The 23,693-nt window shown below is 36.4% G+C and overlaps 1 protein-coding gene across 3 annotated transcripts in view; it reads right to left on the minus strand.

The window, feature by feature from the left end:
- LOC143214762 (lachesin) overlaps positions 1-23,693 on the minus strand; it is a 156,497-nt gene that overhangs the window by 91,874 nt on the left and 40,930 nt on the right. For 2 of the 3 annotated variants that reach the window (XM_076436134.1, XM_076436133.1), the window contains exon 2: positions 12,464-12,555. In XM_076436134.1, coding sequence (XP_076292249.1) covers positions 12,464-12,533 — 70 coding nt within the window. In that variant the 5' untranslated portion in view covers positions 12,534-12,555. Of the gene's footprint in view, positions 1-12,463; positions 12,556-19,294; positions 21,820-23,693 lie in introns of those variants that run through there. The other variant, XM_076436135.1, reaches the window with a different exon arrangement.

Genomic DNA, 23,693 nt, shown 5'->3' on the forward strand with positions numbered 1-23,693 from the left:
AATTTTCTTTTTGTCCGTTTATTTTTTCATAGTTTGTTCAAGGTCTTCGTTATTTTTCATCGGAAAAACTTATTTTTTTTATTCCATCTTGTTAATGACTTAAGCATGTTCAAATGTATTTTTTCAGCCGCTATAGGATGGAATAAAAAAAAACAGTTTTCCCGATAAAAAAATAACGATGAACTTGAAAAAACTATGAAAAAATAACCTGACAAGAGAAATTGTTCTTCTATGATATTTCTCCTTCGATACCATTTAAATTATGCCATAAATATTTTTTGTGCCATTAAGAATAAAGGAGATATTTGGGTGGCCTCCTTCAGCTGAAACACCCTGTATATAGAGATAGAGATATTTTCGATAAACTGAAGGTGGTCAAATACTTATAGACGGTAGTGTACCTGTGCCCTTCGGTTTCCAGCATTTCCAACAACTTTTTCCATTGCATTCTTACAAGTTGTCCCCGTTAACCTATGCCGAGTCTATAAGTATATGTGTATGGTGCAAGTGCACGACAGCGTGGAAGAACAGTGTTGTAGAAATGGAAGGTAGAGTGGGGGGACAAGTCTCAATCTGGCCAGAATTGACTGTAGTAGTAGACGATAGATTTTCGTGAATATCTCGGAAACTAAGCGGCTCGCCGCTAATGTGCAAAGGGAAAAGTTGTTCAAAATATCGAATTCTACAACATATCCAAAAATCATCGAAATCGCAGGGTAGGTTTGTAGTTCTGCAGTTTCGCCCAACGCTCGAACAATCGGCTGCACGCTAAGTGCATTCAGCTGCATAAACGTAAATATCGGTGCAGACCGTGCACAGATCGGCGCGGACCATGCGAAATGCCACGAACGGCTGGAGGAGACCGATGGACGAGGAGAGGGGGGTGGTAGGGAGAAAAATAGTTTTTCGCGGTTCGCGAACTTTTAACGCGGCTGTTTTATGAACAGATGGAAATGAACTCGCCGGTATCGATCTTCATTATTTTAGTGGCTCTATTTGCGGCGTCGCGTCGTTTCGAACCCGCCTCGGCCCTTTTCCAAAGAATTACTACATTTGCATTTCGCACTCCCTTTTTTTCTTCATTAACTTCTGTAATCCATTCATTAATTATAATGCCGGATTCGCATATACGCAACACGTGATTGCAGCCACGTAGAATATGCTGATTTTTCTTGCGGAAATATATCATATATGGTGGAATATTCCGCTGTTAGTATGTTTTTCATAAATTTTTTATGTCTGTTCATCGAAATATGGTCTGGAACAGTTATTACATTTTATATATTTAGTACATTAATTTCTTCTTTATGAATCTGTGTTTTTGGACAAAATGAAAGCATATCTTTAAAAGTACTTCTCCAGATTGATATTCTTCGAATGAATTTTAAATTGTCTGTTTAATAAGAATGTCTTCTATTTACTGATTAGTGGAGAAACTCCAAAATTTATGAAATATGACATTTCGTATACACTAACTTAATAAAATCATTTTTGTGCAATTATATTTGCAACAACTAATTTACAGAATTTTTAAGTAAGCATCTTCCCATATGTATACGACTTGGGTGGTATTTATTATCAACTATTGGATTGCTATAAAATGAAAGCAGTTATAACTGCATATAGCATGGAAATAAATATTTTCTGTACAAATGCCATCTGCTTATCTGTTAAAGTTGTTAATTAATACTACCAGATTTTGCTACTGTGACAAAAACATTGAACCTTGTTATTTTTATCTGAAGGTCCAATGCAAATTATACAAATTATACCACTGTAATATTTTCAGTAAACTTGAACTTGTATAAAAATCTGTACTCCTCTCAACAACTCAACTAATGCGTCAGGTAATTGATAAATATATCGATATTTTACAAAGAAGTCATGAATAAAGGGTTCGTCCAAATGAAATCGTGAATAGGCAATTTTCTTCTTGAAGTTTCGGCAAGATTTTGCAAGCGAGTCAAAATGATAAGGGTTCGACCTGAAATTGCTTGGTCGTGGATTCTGCATGACGACAACGCTGCCATACATTCAGCCATCTCAGTATTAGAGTTTTTAAATTCCAAATCGATCGCAACATCGAAGCACTCACCGCATCCGCTTGATTTTCTATTTTATTTCTCCACGTAAAAGCGGTCGTGAAAGGAGCGCAATTTTAGTCAATTTATGAAGATTCGGAAAGTGAATAGCGAAAATGTCAGTACAGCCCCGAGGGGGCTAATCTTACAACGACAATAATAACTATCTAATTCACAAAGTGAATTCTTGAAATGGTTTTCGATACGGTCGTGCTTTGGGAATATTTAATACACTGATCGGCAGCATACATAAATTTATTAAAACAAACGCGGATATTTAATCGGATTCTAATATTAAATAATGCGAATCAATTTTAATTGAGCTCCGGCCACTGTTAATCAATTTTGAATGAAAATGATATTTCGCATTAGCCGCCTAAAATCAAATATTCATTAACCCATGAAATCTTGAACGGGAGAATTTACGGCCAGGGGCAACAAAGTGAAATAATACATACAAAATCATTCAAATATTCGCCTGTGATTTAAAAAGCGACAGTTAGAATCAATGTGGTTCCGTGAATCATGAATTAACTGTGGATATATACGTATTTATGGCGTCTGCAAAATCAGATAAAAGAGAACTGAACTGAATTATCAGGTTTCTTTTTATTAATGCTAGAAAACTTTCCTTCGTTTTGTTTCTTATGAGATAACGTCATGAAAATAGGAATTTGCATAAAATCTGCGGACAGTTTAAAAAGTAATACTTGTACTTCGAGTACCCACAAATGCGTGTGCAAAATACTAATGCGAAAAGTAGAGTACTCCTAAAAAAATTCTATAAATTGGTTCAGAAATGGCATTTAAAATCCATCATTAAGCATCAGATACAGCTGATCATTTTCGACCTATTTCTCTGCCTGCGGCATTCATTTTTCCGGAAACGTCAAAACGAAACGTCGAACGACAGTCAAAGAGGACTGTAAGTGGCGGCGAGAATTGATTTAGCTTAATTTATTCTTGAGTTTGGCTGGTTTGAATAGGTTCTCCTTTGGCTCCGTCGTTCGTTAAGCAGCCGATAAGCAGAACTTCTCAATTGGCCGGAAGCCTCCTTTCAGCGCCTCGCACGTACCTTCAGGACCTTATTTATCCCTTTCATTGTCGATATTCGATATAACGAAAATGCCCGACCCTTCGCACTTACTCGTTCCGCGCGCGCTCTTCACAGTCTTCCTTTGGTACGACGAAATTATCATTTCTGATAGATTTCATTCTGCTCGAGTCGATTTATCAATGCGCCTTTATTCAAGCCCGAGCCTCTTTCATTCTTCCGAGGATCCTCCGTTTGAAACCTCGGCATTAAATGTTACTGTGAATACGCTAACTACGAGCCATAAGTCGTTAACGTTCGCCAAAGAATCTGTTTCAGAGATAAAATTGAAAACGACTCGGGAAGAGAGCGCGAGAGAATCGTTTATTTCCGACGAACCTGTACTATTTATTTATATGCATAAACGCTTGCCAGTCAAGCCTAGGACTCTAATATCTATGGGGAGAGTCTCCTAGTACATACTAAACACATAAGTTTTTTAAAAATATATAAACTTTATTGTTCCTAATAATTTTTCGACAAAACTTTTATCAACATATTCGTGACATGTTTCTGATTGAAACGACTCCAAACACGACCCAGTTTCAATCATATTTATTTGTGCAATGCTCGGTACAGATATGTTCGTAAAATATTCATAATTAAAAACAAAAGAGCTTTGCCATTAGCATTTTTTAGTGTTGAGCTAGTATTAGTATCGAACATTGCTGTATTCTTATATGTTCCTAATTGAAAGGTTACCCAGTAAAAAGGTTAAGAACTATTATTAGCCTCACTTTTATCCTAATGACTCCGTGTGCACATTTAATGAAGATATTAGAAGTCATTGTAGATGGACTTCCAATGTATGGACTTCCCAGTCCTTCAGCATTTTCGTTCGATCGATTTATTATTCATCTATTCATTACCTTCCGCTAATGATTATTTAATATTCACCATGATAATAATTCATGTACCACCTGGTTCTGTTCTGGCATCGAAGGCGACTCATTAATGCCGTAGTTCCTCAAAGTTAAGGTATTTTTAAATACGAATAATTATTTGCTGCAGTGCATTTAGTTAATCCTTTCAATACCGGCCGTCATCACTCGGCAATTTAATGCAACGAACCGGCTCCTTTATAGTGGCTCCCGTTTTATCTCGTCTATTTTAAAATACAACAATAAGTAATTCATACTTTAATCCGCGTTTATGCTTTGAGCGTTCCGCGTTTTATTGTGTCCATAAATCGGCCGTCTCACTTAAAAGGATCGAGTAGAAAATCAATTTTCCTCAATGGAGGCTGATTGAGCAACAGACCTCCATTATTCAGGTTTATGACACGATTATATGAAACCGTGTTGGGAAATGTTCACTTTTCGGTATAAGAATGAATCAAGCGTTACAATACCATTGACTCGTTCAGAGTCATTGTGTTACATTATCCAATATATCCAGTATCAAGTGCATTATTCGAGAACGTGGCTTCGTGGAATTAACACGGTGTTTGGTTAAGCATGAGTGAACACCCATTTAACAGATTTACGTGACGTATCAACTGCACAAAACAGACGGCAAATAGAAATTTCTTTTTTTCCTTAATAGTTTTGGGAAGTTGAAAATAATATAGCGAAATTAATCAATTATAATATAGCTAAATTCTTTCCATTTTTTCACTGTTCTAAATTTTATCCATCCGTCTTTGTCGTAAATTCTTGAAATCTGTCTGTTATTTTACAAAAATAATAATAATTTAATTGTGAATTATTTTGGCTCGCAGAAAATGCTTACGGCTTTTAGCTGAAGAGTCAAAGGGTTAATGAACACCTACTTTTTACTCTCGGCTGCACTTGTAATCACTCTATTGTTCGGATAATCGAGCGATGTTCAGTAATACGACGGTACAAAGTAAAGTTGAGTTTCTCGGCAGCACTTAACAAGATAAGTTTCTTTACAATAATAACAAAGATTGTAAGATACGCTGCTTAAGTCGAAAGAACAAGGAACTTCTCGGAACTTCAGCTGCGTTTCAAACACGGAACTTCGGAAGTCGATTATTGGCACTCGGCTCTTCCTAGGGGTCCTTTATATCCGATCAGGAGTTTCCTTCCTTCTGGTTCTAGGTAAGTGTTAATTATAAGAACGGTCATGAGAGAGCACTGTCCCATTAGTGGATCAAACTAACATTGCGGAAGTGTCATTTTTTGCTGTAGTTGCGACCGCAGTATATTATCAATTAATTTCAATGATATTTATAATATATTCAATCCTTTTTACATTCGTTTAAATCAAAGTATTCAAACCATTTTGGTAATGAATAGGCAATCAATTCTGATGAAATTTTCAGAATATGTATAATTGACACAGATCTACAAAACACGTTTTTTAAATTTCCAATATAGGCCCGCATAAAAATTTGTACACAAATTTTTTTCAAAATATTTTTTGCACGTCATGTAGTAAACTAATTGTTCTGACTTCTAAAAAAATCCAGGTCGTATAGCCCAATATTAAAAATGGTCCTTTAAAAAGTGTGCCAATATTAGGGTATATATTATATATTAGGGTGCCCAAATATAGTATAGTCGCCTGTTATGGCACTACCTTATATCTTGTAAAGAAGAAGTCCCACTCTAGTTAGAAAATCCTCAAAGAATAATTTACCACGTTTACTCAACAATGTGCAATCGCACCATTCTATAGATTTTAGTATCGATCCTCTGCCAGTTGTGTCTCCACGTGTTGAATATTATTGTGGTTAGATTTTCGATTGTATCTTTTTCGAGGGAGGTAAGTGATTTTGAAATGTTTGAACATATCTGTAGTTTCAGTTTATTTATATTAATGTTTGCCAACTGTTGGTTTGGGCTGAAATTCATTTTCTCTTTGTCAGTATCTAATTTATCAGTCCACGTGGAGTTTCCAATATGGCACTACCAAGGGTTCCCTAATATGGGTATAGCTATATTGATATTCTTGGTGTGGGTGCCGAATATGGCACTAGGTGTCATATTAGGGACTCAAGGTGTACCATATTAAGAAGCCCTTTCGCTGAAACCTGCAAATGACACACCACAAAAAAGATATTTTTCCGAAGCTGTATTAATTTTTAAACAAACTTGACCCCAGAATCTTATAGGGAGGAAAGGCATCTACAACTGGTAATTTTTAGACGAAAAAGAGCATTCTAAAATAATCGAAAAATGACCAACAAAAAGTGGTTCATATTTGGGCACTTTAACCTATTTTGGTCCACTGTATGTTTTTTGGCATTTCTCGAGCAATCAACGAAAACGTAAATATTTTTAATTTAATCAAACAATTGCATCCCTTGTACCCAACCGGCTCATTGGCGTAGGTTCTCCTCAAGCGATGAATCTCTAGATTGCAGGTTCGAGATTCTCTGTCCTTTTTCCCGGAACCGTACGATTTCATCTGTGGAAGAGCATCTAACTAAGACCACAGGAAGCGACGACGCTCGACAAAGACGGACAACGAGCGCTACTTGAATACTGCGCAGAAACAGAGATCTCATCCCAAAATGACTGATAGAAAGGGACAACAATCCTGATGAGGTCTTCAAAAGACAGAGACGGAGTAGGCATCTCGAAGAGCAGACTTCGCGAAAATCTGTTGTGGTAGTAGTGCTGACTGCGCGAAGACGAAGACAAAGACCATGCGAACTGCGAATTCGTGGACGAATTTCATGGTGGGAGTACCTAGGCCCCTAAGGTGCGTTTGGAGACTTGGAAAAAGAGGAGGGACCATCGTGCTCTTCGCGGAGAAAGCATGACTGGGCTTCCGATAAATCTTGAGATCACAAGTCAGAGTTTTGTTAACATATACCTACTTATAATTTCATTCTACTTATATGTATTTTTGGAACAACTCTTTGTTGTGGTAACTGACGATCCAACATCGATAAATAAGCACAAATTAATGTGACGAAAATCTGTTACAAATACTGAAACTATTTTCTTAGTTTAGTTGCAACTTTAGAAATTAGATGCACTGATGTCATTAATACGTCCACACTCATCCTCAAGGCATTAACATAATTTTTTTCACGAAATAGAATCTATTGTGGCAAGTATTCTGTTCATTGATCCCAATAAAGTATTGGTTGGTTCGTTTAATATATCGATATGATATTCATTTGAACAATATCGATATATTAAACGAACCTTCATTGAGTTAGTGTTCATAGTCACGCACCAATGAAAATCGCAAAGCCACAGAAATGGTTAGTTAATGAAGGTTAGTTAATGAAGTTAGCACAGTCTGAGAGCTAACAATTTATGGAATGTTTTTAATTAAAGCTCAATGTTCGTAAGATTCCCTCGGCAAGGTTCTGGCCCCATCTTGCCGAGCTAATCAATACAAATTGGTGTTCGATACAAGGACACACCGTCATTCTTTGTGCACCGCGTTCAACGTTATCTCTGTTCTTCTTCTTCCTTCCGCTGAGACGTTGTAAGGGGGTGGATGCATCCCCGTGGAACTACCCCAAATAACCGCGATCGCGAAACGGTAGTTCCATGTTTACAATAAAGCCCCGATGCTTGTTTCGAACGAGTTCGGGCGTCGCGAACTATTCGATGTAATCGCGACTTTCGAGGCGGTTATGCATCCTCCAGGAGACCTTAAACATGGCTGCTCCCGCGCGCTTGTAAATTGCGTGGAAACGCAACGCTCCAGAAATTGTCAAAGAATAATTCATGTTTACGCTCGTGTACGTAAATAGCTCAGTTCGAGTATCTTTGGAATTTGCATGGGTTACAACGTGTAAATCACTTTGAAAAGCAGATTGAAATTCATGTTCAGTAAGGTCTCGTTTGAGGAACATTGCGTTTGTAGATACTTCAGGTGCATATTGGTGATACTGCGAATTTTTGTGCAAAATAAAAATTGCCTGGATCGATTGCAAGGAGCAGGAGTGAAAAAGAAAGGTCGGCCCAGAAATGAGGGGTTTTCTGAGTTTAGCTCTAATTTTTGGGCCAAATTATAGTTTCTGTCAAGACATAAATCTAAAATCTAAATATTGAGAATTTATATTTCGCATAAAAATCTATTAAGACTTATCTCCCCACGTGTATCTGTCTTGCATTCGTCACAATGTCATGTGACTAATCGAGTACTGGCAGAGAGGGGGTAACTTTTCCCCTCGATTCGAGCCAATTCCGCTGATCCGGCGACTCTGAGCCACTGTACATATAAGGAGACGCTTCCTATGAAATAATTCTCTGAATTAACGTTTGGAAATTTCTAGGAGGAAGCAACAGTTGAATGATCAATCTAACAAACATCGCTGTGATGGCCCGTTCGCGAACAGTTATTTCGTCGGGGCTGTTTATCGTTGAAAGTTTCGCCGGAACGTTCCTTGAAGTATCGACAATAATTGATTTCATACAAAGCCAAGCGAAGTCTCATTCAGTGTACGAAGGCGCACCGTTGGCCCGTGTAGAGGTTATTGCGTTTGCTCCAATTAACCATTTACCTTTCACGGAAGAATTAGCAGATAATGAAGCAGAGGAAAAGTTGAAGCAAAGTCGCAAATTCATTCGGGAGTGTACTTAATTCGAGGAGGGCACGATACGCGCTCGTATTACACGCTTTCAGAAGAAGTCTACTCGCCGGAAGTTGATGTAATAAAGCGGCCAACTAAGAAGGCAATTGTCGTGTTTCGTTCACTGTGTCTGTCAACAAATCGAGAAAAGGACGAAATTGAAACGAACCGGAACTCTGTCACTAGTATTCTTCGCATAGGGAACTTCAAGGGCTGGGTTGGAACAAGCAAATAGTTGTCAATTTAAATTACAAACGTTCCATTAAACACAATGCTGTCAGAAACACGGGTCGCTCTTCCGAATAATGTAGTTTATCAAAGCTTGGACATTATTGGTCCTCCATTGTTCTTGCGTCTTTAAATTGTTATTGTCAAGTTATAGTTTTTAAATGTTGTGTTGTTTGCTGTTGGTATCAACAAAAGCAGCTGTTTATTAGTTTATTTGAGAAACATTAAAGAATCATTAAAAATAATAATAAGATAGTTTGAACATATTTTGAATAATTTTTACGACGAGCTATTCTCTTCAGAAGTGAAAAACTACCTTTTAAGTAGTTTCTGAAATTTTTGCAACTTTTAGTATCTTTCCAATTTCAAACTATTATCCATACATTTTGGAACACCCTGTAGATGTCGGAAATGAATGATGCAGCATGTATCTGCAAAATTAATGGAGAGTCTAATATTCGTATTGAAAAATTGTCCTCAACCAGGAACAGTGAAAATCACAATGAAACAAGATAATTTAATGTAGTATATTCATTTACGGGGAAAATGCTTTACTACCATAAATTATATTAATATGAGAACAATATGGTGGAAACCTATCCAAAGCAGATAGTATAATAGGATAAAATATCAGTTAAAAGGCTAGCTAAAATGATGCAAATAATTTTGAATTCAAAGTGACGTTTGAAATAGTAGCACGACGAAATTTTCAGTGACTCTTAGATGCATTTAGTTGATAATAATTCCCACAATTTCCTCGTAATGGCGACGCGGTTTGAAAGCCCTCTCAGAATGACGAAGAGAGAACCGAAGCTCACGTTGACCTGAACCCTTGAGATCTCACTAATTGAAGATCTTCTACTACATGGAAACCCTCATTGAGTAAAACTACAACATTTTAAGATATTGTACCCCATTGAGTTCGTCTGTGAAAACAATACAATATCATAAATTAGAAATAATATTCCCTATGTCTGTTCTCAGAGAAAAATCTTCGATCAGAAAAATGTTGCCATACTGAGAGATTTTGCATAATATCAGTTTGATAATGAAAAACATAAGAAAACAATTTTCAGTTTTGGCCCATGGTTCTTGTTGTATATTTTATCTTTGTGACGAGTAGAACATGATACAATAAGAAAAATTGATGACCTTATGACCGTGAAATTCGAGGTCAATAAAAATCGCTAGAAATCCAAATTGTATAATTATTCTACTTATGTAATTTGCATTATACTAAAAAACTTGAACGTGTCAATCTGAACAGCTTGTTCACTTTTCAATCTGTCGCGAGATATGTAACCATTCTCGGATGACTCAGAAGCAGACAGGACACTGTAGATCGACCTGATTGGGCGCATAAATTTTCCCTTTCTGGTCCCTTTCTGGGTCGATGATATTTTCAGAGACTTGACGATTCATCTGGTTTGCTCCGGGAAAAAGGGGAGGGCGGCGCGACGCGGCGTAGCTAGCTGGCACTCGGAAAAAAGTAATATTTCACCGAAAAGGGGAAGAGTCGTAAGGCCAATATCATCGTGTATCGTCGGTGACAGCGTGCGTTTCAAAAGCGGATTAGTTCCGCTATTGTATTTACAGGTGGTCGTGAAGTGAACGGCTTAGTTGCGAAATTGGTCGCGCGACCCGCGATGCATCATAACCCCGCCGCATTCGTCGGGTTCAGTCGCTTTTAAAATTCTCCCGGCAAGAACTTTTCACGTTAACTGACACTTTCGAAACCGGGTTGCTGAATAGTCGTGCAGATAGACGGTTTTGCTGGTCATCCGGATTTGTCGTTCCAACCCCAACCGCGGAAAATGGAAGAACCGAGTTTAAAGCAAACACACTTAACCAACCCAAATCCGCAAAGCCAGCAAACACGATTTACAAATTGTATCGCCATTTTTCTACGGTTATTCTATTACCGTGTATTGTAAACCATTTCGTTGTGATCTTTATTTACCAGTCTGTGTTCAAAGCAGACTTGGGCATTAATCGATTAAAATTTTAATCAAGATTCATTGATTAATGTGTACGATTAAAAAAGGTAATCATTGAAAAATCGACAATTGATTCAATCGATTGATGAAGTTAATCGTCAATAGTTGATTAAAAAAAGAAATCATCGAAAAAAACATATGTGTACGATTAAAAAAGGTAATCATTGAAAAATCGACAATTGATTCAATCCATTGATGAAGTTAATCGTCAATCGTTGATTAAAAAAAGAAATCATCGAAAAAAAACATAAAAGCACATAAACAGAGTTTGTATCATAGACCAAATGACAATACAGTTGAACTCAGTTTACATTTTTTTCAGTATTCATATAGTTTTGATTCCGTATTTCATTTCGAAATTTCAACAGTTAATCGTTAATCAACAATCCGATTGACGATTACGATTGAAAGGAATGTAATCGTTAATCGCAACTAACGACTAAAATAGAAATTTAACCTTTATTCCCGATTAACGATTAATAAGTGTTTAATCGTTAACCGCAATTAACGACTAAACTGGCAGACTAATTGTTAATTGCGATTAACGATTGAAGTAGAAAATTATTTGTTAATCGTTGATCAAATTTTTGCACAACTCTGGTTCAAAGTTATTATAATTACTGTTTGCCAACACATTATCTACTATCATTATTTGATTATTTTTTGAAAGTCTATGGTAGGGTGACCTATCTGAGCGAACATAATTTACATTAACCTTACACAATGGCATCCAACAAAATTTTTATACTTCAAGTTTTGCCACTTTCTTGCCATTTTCTTAAGATAAAAATGAAGTAGAAATTTAACTTCTATTTGTTAATGTACATGTTTCTGTGTACATAATTTACAAATTCACAAATATTATAAACACATAGATAAGTGCAATCTAAACATTCTACAATTCTACAATTTTAATCGTGTTAATGCAATTTGAAAGAGTAATACGACTATGAAACATTTTTTACTATTATATTAAAACTACATGGCTTTACTAACGATTAAAAATACATAGACAAAAAATTTCCCCCGATCATTTTATTTTCCTTTTATATTTAAATTCACCTTTATTCATAATTTCATAATTTAAAAAAGTATATTAAATTACAATCTAGCCATAGTTAAATTAAAGATTTTTGAGGAGAACGTATAAGGGTTGATAGTATTTCGATAAAGATTTTAGAAATATACATATATAACACTATATGCCCCGTAACTAATATAATTAAACTATGCTCCGTGATTTAATTAATTTTCTTGTTACATTTCAAAAAATTTATACGTAATTCTGATAAAGGAAATTTTACAAAAATTCGTTGTTAGAGGAGATTAAATTTCTCATTATCATTGAGTTATAATTATACCTTTTTAATTAAAAATACGATTGCTTTGACAAACATGTCCTCAATAAATATATCGTGCATGCTTTAGTAAATATTAAAACGTGTGTATAGCGATATATATGCATGTAACATTCATCATGCGACGTCTCCGTGATCATATTATAATTAAAAGTCCACATTATGCACATTTATTACTTTTTAAATTCGTGAAAACGTACCGAAAATGTCGTTTGGATAAATTAGGAGAGCTATTAACACCGCTAGAAGCGTTTTTTGTCGATCCACCATTTTGTGACAGTCGCCGATCCACCTGGAACAGCGTAAAAGAATCCAATTAAATATACGCGAAAGGTAACAAAGGAATCATATTTAATTAATTACTTCTCTTTTTATGACAAAGTGAAATTCTTAACCATGCACATTAAAATTCGTTATCGTTATTGTGCTCTGATTAAAAACCTATATGATCATTGACCATACGCAAAAATTTGATTATATTCCATCATATACGAAACATTATGAAATTTTGAGCGAATCAAAATTAATTAATTACCGTACGTGGACGTGTTTGTTAATTATACTTTCCAACATAACTGTTCGAAAAATTCGTAAATACATCGGTCCGCTATCAATGAAATGACGAATACGAAATTAATAAATAAATTAGGTTAAATGTCAAACGCTAGACATCTGACCAGAGTCTGATTAAATTGCGAAATATTGACGGAAAATCCGAAATCTGCTCAAATTTAATTTCAATTCGTGCTCGAAGTGCCACTGTGAAAAGAGTCTGGCTAAAAGTGAAAAATCTTATGGTAATAGTAATGTGATTCGATCCGAATGAATGGGGCTGGTAACCCGAAAGTAAGTTTAAACCGAGCCGAAGCCGCAACCAGCTGAAAGGATTACTCCAAAAGGATGTGGCATTGGGTTATTATTCTTCATTAGTTACTTAGGGGAATAGCGAAACTGGGGTCTTTAACGGCTGATCGATGAGATATTGATTATACCTTTGATTTAGGAGCCTTCAATCATCCAAATATCAAGAAGTTCGAGCAAATACACTATCCGTCAGATCGGTGACACCTCTTATTCCATTTACGGTCTCTAATCAATGTCTCAAAACAATTAACCATGTCGTTTTATATCCACCATTACATATAATACATAAACTTTGATTCGAACAAAACAAACTTTTCACTCAACCCTACATTATGAATATTACTTATTGTACGTTACAGAAATGCTACATACTTAAATTTCATCTTATTAAATACTGTGAGTCCGAAAATGAGAAGAAGCACATGATGAACACTATATACATTTTAAATAATACAACAATATAGAGATGCGATAATAACACTGTGACCGGACGCATCTTCGTGTGTCATGTAGTGCTGACTCGGCATAACTCAGCACTGCTGAGATAATGGCCACGATTTCTCGCGCATGCGCGTCCAAAACAGTAACGTATCCATACATATTATTATTGTAGTATTTGACGCGGGCAGTGGAGCCCTGGGACAGTTATGTTAGCAGGAAAATACCGATATTTTACGGGGTGTTCAAGGTACCTTATTTTATCGAGAATTTTGCTTTACTGTGGCTAAAATCGCTTGCGAATCGGCCAGTGCGTCGAACGCCGTGGTTCATGACAGGTCGCCTCCGCCATGATGTTCAACTTTTCTAATTGAGCTTCTGGAAAACGGACTGCAGTCGTGTTTTTCTTGTAAAGTCAGCCAGTGCAGAAGGACGCATTCATTCTGTTCGCTTACCAGGTGTGTGAAAATAAATCTTTATATAAAACTAGTGGAATCCATTGATTCTACGACACGTGGAAACATTGAACCACCGTGTTTTATACGTGAGGGCATACAAAAATTCATGTCCACAATTTTCTAAGATTACAATATGTCAGTATGTTCTATCTCACAAAATTCATGTTGGAATTAGAACGTACTGTTTCAACTGTACATTTTATTTCGGGTATAGACATCTGTCAAAGAACAGTTTTAACTCGAATTCGAAACGGACCGTGTCAAGTTAAATTTTTAATTCGACTCATCATTTTCAGATTAGTAGATGAGAGGATCAATAGTTTGTCTTAATTTATTTTAAGCAACGTGATTCTACCACTTAAATAATTGATAACGATCGATTTAATCCCTATTGGTAACAGCGTGTTCAAGTTAGACAGACATTAATATGTAAATGTTACGATTAAGATTAAATTCATAATATACGAACTCACTTCATAAAATAATCATTGTCCCACTATCATACAAGATCTGTCGTATTATTACCAGATGAATTAAGCCATTAGTGCAACCATGTAATAATGTGTTATAACGTGTAATTATATTTTTATTTCGAGAAAATTGGTGCGTTAAAGGCCATCTGTAATTATTATTGAAACATATTTAAATGTTTCTATGTGACCAGAGAATATACCGTTATATTTGGAAGAGTCCGTAGAATCTATAGTGTCTATACGGAGAATTTATACAGTAAAATGCTGTGTAAATACTGTACCGATGTTCTTGCAACTATCGAGGTAAACTATGTCTAATCTTCGCTTCTGTTACTGTCATGTGTCACGTGGTTTTCGTAACTAGGCAGGCACCGCGTGTTTACGAAATGCAACTGACCAGATTCGCAAATATCATGCGTACAAATACCGAGGTTCTACTGTACATAGAGTAGAACGCTATCGATCGCGATTACATGGTTTTTCCGAGCAAGAGGCATAAGCGTTCCGCTCGTTGCAGCGTGACTTCAGTCGGCTCCATCATTTCCCGCGACTCGTTACGTCTTCTCGGGCGTAATGGTCCTCCTTAGCTCAATGGAATGATTTCCACACGCCATGCTACAACGTCGGCCGCGCGTTGCTTTAAACAAAGGAGGCTTGTTTTAAGCAAACGAAGCCGCGGCATGGGACCGCCAACCGAACTCCTCTTGAAAGGGAAGGCTTGAAAGCGTCGTTGAAACATGAATCCTCTCCCGGGCTCTTCTAACAATTACGTAAACGCTGAATAATAAAAAAATGGAGGGGAGGAGTGGAAGAGGAAAAAAGATGGAAAGAAAGGGAAAAGAGAAGGACATCGTTTAAAAAGTTTAAATGAAACCGAATCTGGAGAAGATAAGAGGGCTGAGGTACACCGTTGTCCTAAGAAACTCGCCCAGATGCAAGTTTAGATATAAAAAGCCAGGCGCGAGTGTGTCCCAGGGAAAGGATTTGATTCTTGGTAATCGGCTGGGGAGTGAACGCTTAAACGCTGGCAATCTGAGTGTTTGCCAAGAAACTGCAAATCGCGAGAAAACTTTGAGAAATACTTGGAAATCAGTTTTCAGCTGCGCGAGCGATGCTCCCTTCGTTATCACCGCCCGGTAAGATCCGGGACGTAATTGCAGCTGCTTTTGAAGGACGCGAATTCCAATCCGTGGCGAAACCGAAAATATTAACGACGTACCACATGGGATTCGCATATTTCTGATAATCGATATAGAATTGGGTTAAGTAAAGAAAAATCTATCTTTCGTTTTGAAAAGATTTATTCTGTACACACTTATCCAGGGTGTTTCCGAGATCATGGTACAAAACGGACAGATGGTGAGTCTACATGCGGAAACAAGTCGAAAAGAAGGAATAAGAGTCGTCAAATCAGGGGAATTGACTCGAATTGAAGGGAAAAAGTTAACCTCTCTTGCGACACATGCACGACAGAGACGAAATGCGTCACGTGATTGGGCGTGGTGGAAGCGTGGGGAAATAGGGTCCTAGAAGACGAAAGTAGAGTGGGGAGACATGTTTTAATCTGGCGACTCTAGTACTACTTATAATAGTACAACGTACTTATTGGAAAGTGTCCAGTATTTCTTTAAAATTGTTGAATAATTACGTTCCTTTTAAAAATTTGTATTTGTCCATTAGTGAATTCTATTCAATCCAATAGTTTCACTCTAAAACCCATTTTCTTTAACTTTCCTTTTTGCAACGTAAAATGTGAGAACCTTGTTCTACAATTTATATTGTAATAAAAGAACGTTGTCCGGTAATTTATTGAGCTTAAATTCCTATTGTCAGAACGTTCAATTCTATCAAATTTCCAGTACTTCGCAGACGTATGAAGGGTATGACGAGAATCGGATTTCTTATACATTTTCCAGGAGAGTTATAAAGTTGCGACGCTGTGCGATGTAAAAAAAGAATCTTTCGTTGTATGACGCGACACGTGGAGATTTTGTTTCAAGAAAAATAGAAAACGTTTCAGCAAGGTTGCAGAAAATCCTGACGCAAAACAAAATGTAAATTAACTGGAGTTATTAGAAGGAGTTCTGACGTGCACTTGCAAAGGACGACGGCATCTTTTGTTTTTAAATGACAGTGGACATCCTTCTTTTCATTATTGGAATAGTTATCCTTCAATGCAAATTATTTTAGAGTTAAGAATGAGCAATGATTATAAAAATATACGTAGTCAAAATAAAATAGTCAGAATTGATGGAGAATTAATGCGAAATATTTCCAGAATTTTTTAAATTGATTTTTGTGTAATATGTAGTACCAAAAATTAATCAACCACAATGCAATTTAATTCTTGGAATCAGTTTTTTGATTCTCATCATCTTATTCAATTCGATTTGGAACGTTTACTGATCACACAAGGAATGGTAACATTGGGTTTGGATTTCAGCTAACAAGAAGCCAACACGCTGCTGTCTGCTGAACAGCCAGTTCTCTGCAAACAATGCCCCAGATGCAATTACGTATATACGCGTCGATTATTGTGCAATGAATCGATCATCCCCCTGAGAATTCGGCTGATATAAAAGGTCATTGTGGATGGATTCGCAGAATGCATGATAATTTCGATGAAACTACTTTTCCGAAAATTGGATTACAATTACCATAAACGTTCCAATAGATTCTCTTATACTACAATAATTCTACAATATTAATTACTCCGAGAAACAATCTAAAAATGCATCAATGCTTAAATTTCACTTCGCTGTCGACAATAATACACTGTCTGATTCAGGGTAATACCAAATTTTTTAAATAATGGTAAAATCGTATCGAATTATATACCTAACGCGAACGTGTAGATAACATTTCATTTTCCATGTAGGTTCATAAATTACATTATTTTTTAAATAACTACACCATGCCCTTGCACACATTGCACGCAGTTGCATTGCAACATTTTCTGCATCTGCTGTCTAATAATTTTAGTAGATCGAAAATATTAAATATCTCGGCTCTCTTCACTTTTTTAAATTATTGCACTCAGAAATTGCAGCCAATGCAAATGTTAAGGCTCGTATAATTGAAGTATTATGTTTCAGATGTATTTGAAAAAGTTTTTAAAAAACGCGTTGGAAATATTTGTTGGATTCTTGAATTTAAATGTTCATACAAATTAAATTCGAACAATTTATGAACGTGCGTATGCGCATCATACGCATCGCATTGCCTTGAACGCTTTAAACCTTCCAGTATATTGCAAGTGCAATGTAAATATTCATTAAAACCACGACAACGGGACCCCGTACACGCATGATACAGTTTTATCTGTTGATATTTATGCCAAAAATATTGAAATGTTCTCCCAGCTGAAAAAGTAACTCGTACGGTTGTTCATCGCGGTTTTAAAACGTGACAAGATTAACGCACATCACTCGGACACACAGATTACAATATTACAACATCACACATGTTCTGACGAATCAGACATTGCCGGCAATTACTAAATTAATGCACGGCAACTTGAATCGTAGCAGTCGTAAATTTTATCGTCGTAACTTGCACTTGCGAAATTAGTGACACAGATATTTAACAATCAATGAGCAATGGCCCGGTGTAGAGCTAAAATTGAGAACTCGAGACCGCAGTGTACATTTTTACTTTTCCTATATTCGGTCGTTGAACCTTCTATTATTTATTTCGGTTACAAACTGGACCAGTAACGATAACTTTACATTTGTTTTTAATTACAATATTGATTTTTACTACCTATAACATATACGAGTAATATTAGCGTTGTACCAGCTCAATATTTATTGACTTTATTTATTTGTACTTTTTTAAAAATTATATTGCTTTTTAATACAAAGTATACGAGCAGCATTAGCTTTGGAAATATTCATTATTTTATTGATTTTATGTATCCTTATTTATTTTTAATTCAAACTATACGACTAATATCTGCTTCAAAAGGACTCGTTATTAATCTCAATAAATTATTTTGTTGATGTATATATGTTGGGCATTTTTTACATTTTCCATGTATTGCTTTACAAAGATGATGCTGCATTTTAAAAATTATATCACGTAATTTTGGTTATTTTGCTAAATAAAACAGAGAATATGTGAAATGTACTATCTTTCATTGCGATCAAGAAATAATGTTAGACCGTTAAATACAAATAGTATTACCGTGTAAAGATTAATTTAATGTAAGGATTAATGTAAAAGTTAGTCAAAGTCTCGGAATCTCAGTGAAATCTCTTTATGAGATTGAACTACATATTAATCCGAAGACTCTGTATTTTCAGCGAATTGAGACTTATTATCTAATGCCCAGAAATCGATAAAACCCACTTCAGTGGTCCGTGACAGAATATTTCCTATTTCAGGCAATCTTATATATAACGACCATAAAAAGTTTATATTCTCTGAAATCATATTTCTTCTGAGAAATGTTCAATGAAATAAAAATAAAAACTTATTATACCCCTTGAGGGATCCAGAGTCTCTCGATCACCAAGAAATATAATATGATACAATAACAAAACCATTTCGTTTTTAATTATTTTTTTTGTAAAATGTTTACGGGCATATTTGTATCATTATTTTGATTAAAACAAAGCCAAACACAATACAATTTGAATCATATTGACTTGTTTAATTCACGATACAGTGGAACGTCGATAGAATCGAATAGAAAAGCAATCTATATACATAACAGGATTTATTGTACAAATCAGCAAAGATTTAATCTATCTAATTGCGAATTTTTATTTATAAGAATTTGTTCATGTCAACTTACTTTTCGTCTAGCCAAGTTTGAAGAACAATCTGATAAACTCACTATTACTTGAATGTACGCAGTGCGTTCGCTTTGATGTCCAAGAGTATACTGAATCATTGCACGCACATAATGTAAACAATGTTAGAATACACGGATTCCTCAAGTAAAACAATATAAAAAAAAACTACGGAATAACATTCTCAAGTTGCGAAATAGAAGTGCGTCGTCTTGAATACCGACGCGAGTGCATGCATCAACAAATTACTATACAGGGTGTCCAATTTGAAGTTTCGTACGAACGTGCTCCCGAAATTTCAAGGTTGTTTACGTAATCGTGTAGCCTATCCCGAGACGAGTTCACTGACCTATAATACTCTCGTCTTCCAAGGCCATTGAAGGTCATTCAGTGCCGTTCAAAATGTAATTTAAGTAGCACGCCCTATATTTTTTATAACGAGCTATATAGTTTGTGAAATAATTACGTCCGGAACTTCAAATAGGACACCCTGTATTTGACTTTGTGTAAAGCGACTGAATCTATCGCACAGAGCTTGGTACTTAAAATTCTACGGACAAATGAAACAGAATGCGTAATGAACGTCTTCGAACGTATGTAAGTATTTCCACGTTCGTCGGCAATTTCCTACGCATTAGCACGCGGAACGCGCGGGTAATTCGCTTGATAGGGTGATGCCGACGATTAATGTTCGAAGTGACAGAATGATATATAATATCGCGACGTATACCGGTCACGAGTTACGGGAGGCCCGACTAAAGTCAGTAGTCGAAGTCAGTGATTAGTCAGAGGCAGACCCGGCGTCAAGTTTGCTCTGCCACTGCTGAACTTCCTTAATCATTACGGACCTGCCTAATCGATACAAGAGCATTGTTATTCGCGCTGTGGAGAATAACGGCGTACTATCCAGCAATGCGAAATGAAAAATTGATTACGGGAGCGAATAGCAGTCTCGCAAGAATTTCAATATGCAATTCGTGGATTCTGACGAATTTGGTGATGTTTGGGGCTGACGCGATGGTGGAGTGGGAGGAGGAGAGGGGGAAGGTAGTTTAAAGTGATATTTGCTCGATGAAACGTGACGTAGATTTTTAAAATCGGGCTAATGGAAATATCGGTGCACGATTCGAAAGTGCGACTCGATTTAATATTTTATTCTTGTCGCTTCGTAATTAAAACCGTAAATCTGCAATTGCCGATCTGTTTGGACCACGGTGTGCGACATACATATTATAGACGTCTTTCGATTACAATATGTGCGTTGTTCATTTTAAACATCTTCTAATTATGTAGTACTTCATCAAATACACAACAATTATGGTACTTTCTTCATATCCTTTGAAAATATATCCAATTTTCTCTGCATAATGTCAAATTTTTTATTACTCGCTGAGTTTATTGCAATTCGAGTTGTTTGTTGAAAGCATCAAATTTTAAACAAAATAGAATAGCACGAATGAGATGATTGGTTACGTGTATTCAATAAAATATCGAAATGCAATATTGATAAACTACAATAAAATACTTCATTCTGCAAGGGTCCCTAAAACTTCGACTACCAATTAGCGACAGCTATGAAAACATTTCACTCCGTATCTTCAATTTGTTATTCGATGCAGAAACCCCTCTCTATTACAGCGACCGCCATCAGTACCCTTTTTACAGTAGAATAAATCTGTTCAAATGTAATCGAGCCTTGAGCTTTTTCAAGGAGCTGGGAGGTTTAGCTTTTTAGATGACGCGTAAAACGAATTCTTAACAAATCGCATCTTCTTAGAATCGTCGAGAAACTGGTAAAAGGAATAACTATTAAACGAAACATTACGATCGACGTATCGGTGCGACCATACTAATTCGATGATGAAACTTTTACCAACATATTTGTTACATTTCTCGTATTGAAATGACACAATGATTCTGTTCCAGTAGAACCTCGATTATACGAACTAATCAGTGGAAAATAAATGTTCGGATAATAGAACAGCTTCTTAGCTACACTGCTAGATTAAATCTTTACTGATTTGTACAATAAATCGTGCTGTATACAGGGTGGGTCACCACATATTACCACTTCGATTTACATGACGTTAACAATGAAAGTCATCAACTTTATTAAAATGGAAACGTATTTTTTAAAAGAAGGTGTTAACCTACATTTGTGAAAAAAAATCGTTTATTTTAGAGATATGAGAGATTCAATGTGACGATCATTTAAACAACTCTTTCTAGCTCCTTAAACAATCTGAATTCGTGCACAGTAATGCAATTGCGAACAGCATCCGAATATTATTTTCGACCATGATACATCATCAATTTTTGCATCCTCATAGCATTCGTATTGCATCCGGGATAATCCGCATCATTTGCAAGCGTCGCCGTCGAAATAGTTTCACTGAAAACAATAATTCGGAATCGCTTAGAGCCGTGATAATACGGATGATCCACGGTAGTTAAGAAGTTACAGCGGCGCTGGTGGGTTCGTATGCAGAAGGCATCATTGTGTGCTCAAGATGTCCAAATATTTGTCAAAGCAGCCGCGACGGTCTGCTCTTAATTCCCCTGCCCCCCCCCCGTACGCCCCCCGCGCGCGACATTTTCCCGTATCTCTTAAAACGGAAACACAGTTCGCGCAAGAAACTAATTTACATTTGAAATTTCATTTGTGTTGAATGCAGAATGAACCTTCCGCCAGAGGCTGACCTCCTTAAACGCATTCTACTGATCCGTTAATTTAAGGAAATTTTCAAATAAAGTTCGCCCGTTCATCAAACCGCGCAAACAGTCACGCGTCCGGAAAGAAAATTCATGCCCGGAAAATTTTGCGCCGCAACCGAAATCTGACGCGGTTAATACTCCTTTCATACCTCTTCTTTTTTTCTCTCTTCTTTTTCCTGCTTCTTCCTCGGGGCCGGTAGTCCAACGGCGAACCGACATAGCGTCGCATAACTCGACACGCAAAACAGAGTGATTTACGAACAGAAATTTTGCGTTCGCCGCCGTGTCGTTAAAGTGGAATTTATATTCCGTTCCGATGGGCGTTCGCTGGTCAAGTAGCCAAAGTAGAAATCGGCGCGTGCAATATCCGCGTATAATATTAATTTTATATTATTTCACGATGAATATTGAAATTTACTTGAAATTCGCCGGCGTCGTCCAGTTTGCAAGTGTACAATATCGGAAATTTTCATTTCGCGGTGGCTACACGTTCGCGCTCGTTAATCTTCTTTATCGCGGGTAATTTCATACGCTGAGCACAAGTTTTTCAACAATCTGTTTTCTCGAAATCCGGACCGGCAACGCCTACGACGCAAACACTCTCTTAAAAACACTTTAACATTTTTATCTTGCTTACGGACCTGCCTATGGCCGGGAACTATGACGATAAATCTAGAACGAGATATTAATGAATCTCAGTATTTAATAAGCAACCTGTAATAATAAATAATTCAATATTATCTAGAATAAAATATTCTGGATTATGTTATTCAAAAACTAGCTTTAAATATATCGTCGGATGTTTTAAATAATTCAGAGGTACAGGCCTCGATATTAAATCTAAATATAATTTATATATTTATATATACATAATTATATTATGTTTATAAATTTTGTCCTGTATTACCTTCCCTTGATAATAATTCGAACCCGCAAACACAATTTTCTACAGAGTCCCGATACTGTTTGCTGATTGAATCACATCAGCGTTTGGGACGAAGAAGCCACTCGATATTTGTATACTTAATCACGGCTACGTTCCGATAAAATATGTAAGTGTGGAATGAAAAATTCATTCGATAATTTACATGGGATTCCATTAATTCTTGATCAGAGCAACGGATGAAGGAGGTCAGTAGAAAATACATTTACTCTCGGGCATGACCACAGGTTCTCGAAATAAACTATTTTATTGGACGCTCAATGAAGTCCCTGTCGGCGCGTCGCGTATTATACAGGGTGATTCTACATGTAGGTATAAATCGGAGAAAAGGAATAAATTTTTTTAAAGGAATAAAATTGCACGGTTTATTAATTGGCCTGGTGCATATACCATTGTTTAAACAATCCTCGAATCGGTGAATTTGCCTTTTCCGATCGATCATTGTTTTCGGTAGAGCGACGTGATCCAGGTGCCAACGTATCATAATGTGGCCACGGACTTTTGAATGGTATAATAATACGTCAAAAAATGAATGAAATGCCGAGAAGAATGGAGGGAAGCTTTCTGTCAATTCCCAGGGAGCGACGTTAATTGGTATCGGGTGGTCTTCACATCTCTGTGAAACTTATACCGCATTACCGCGATAGAGAATGAAAAATGAGGGGATGTAAACGGACATTAATTTTTCGTTCAATTAAAATATTAAGGTGGATAGTTTACACGATGAACATTCGGAAAACGCA

Source organism: Lasioglossum baleicum, chromosome 13, assembly GCF_051020765.1.
Source record: "Lasioglossum baleicum chromosome 13, iyLasBale1, whole genome shotgun sequence".
Taxonomy (NCBI): Eukaryota; Metazoa; Arthropoda; class Insecta; order Hymenoptera; family Halictidae; genus Lasioglossum; species Lasioglossum baleicum.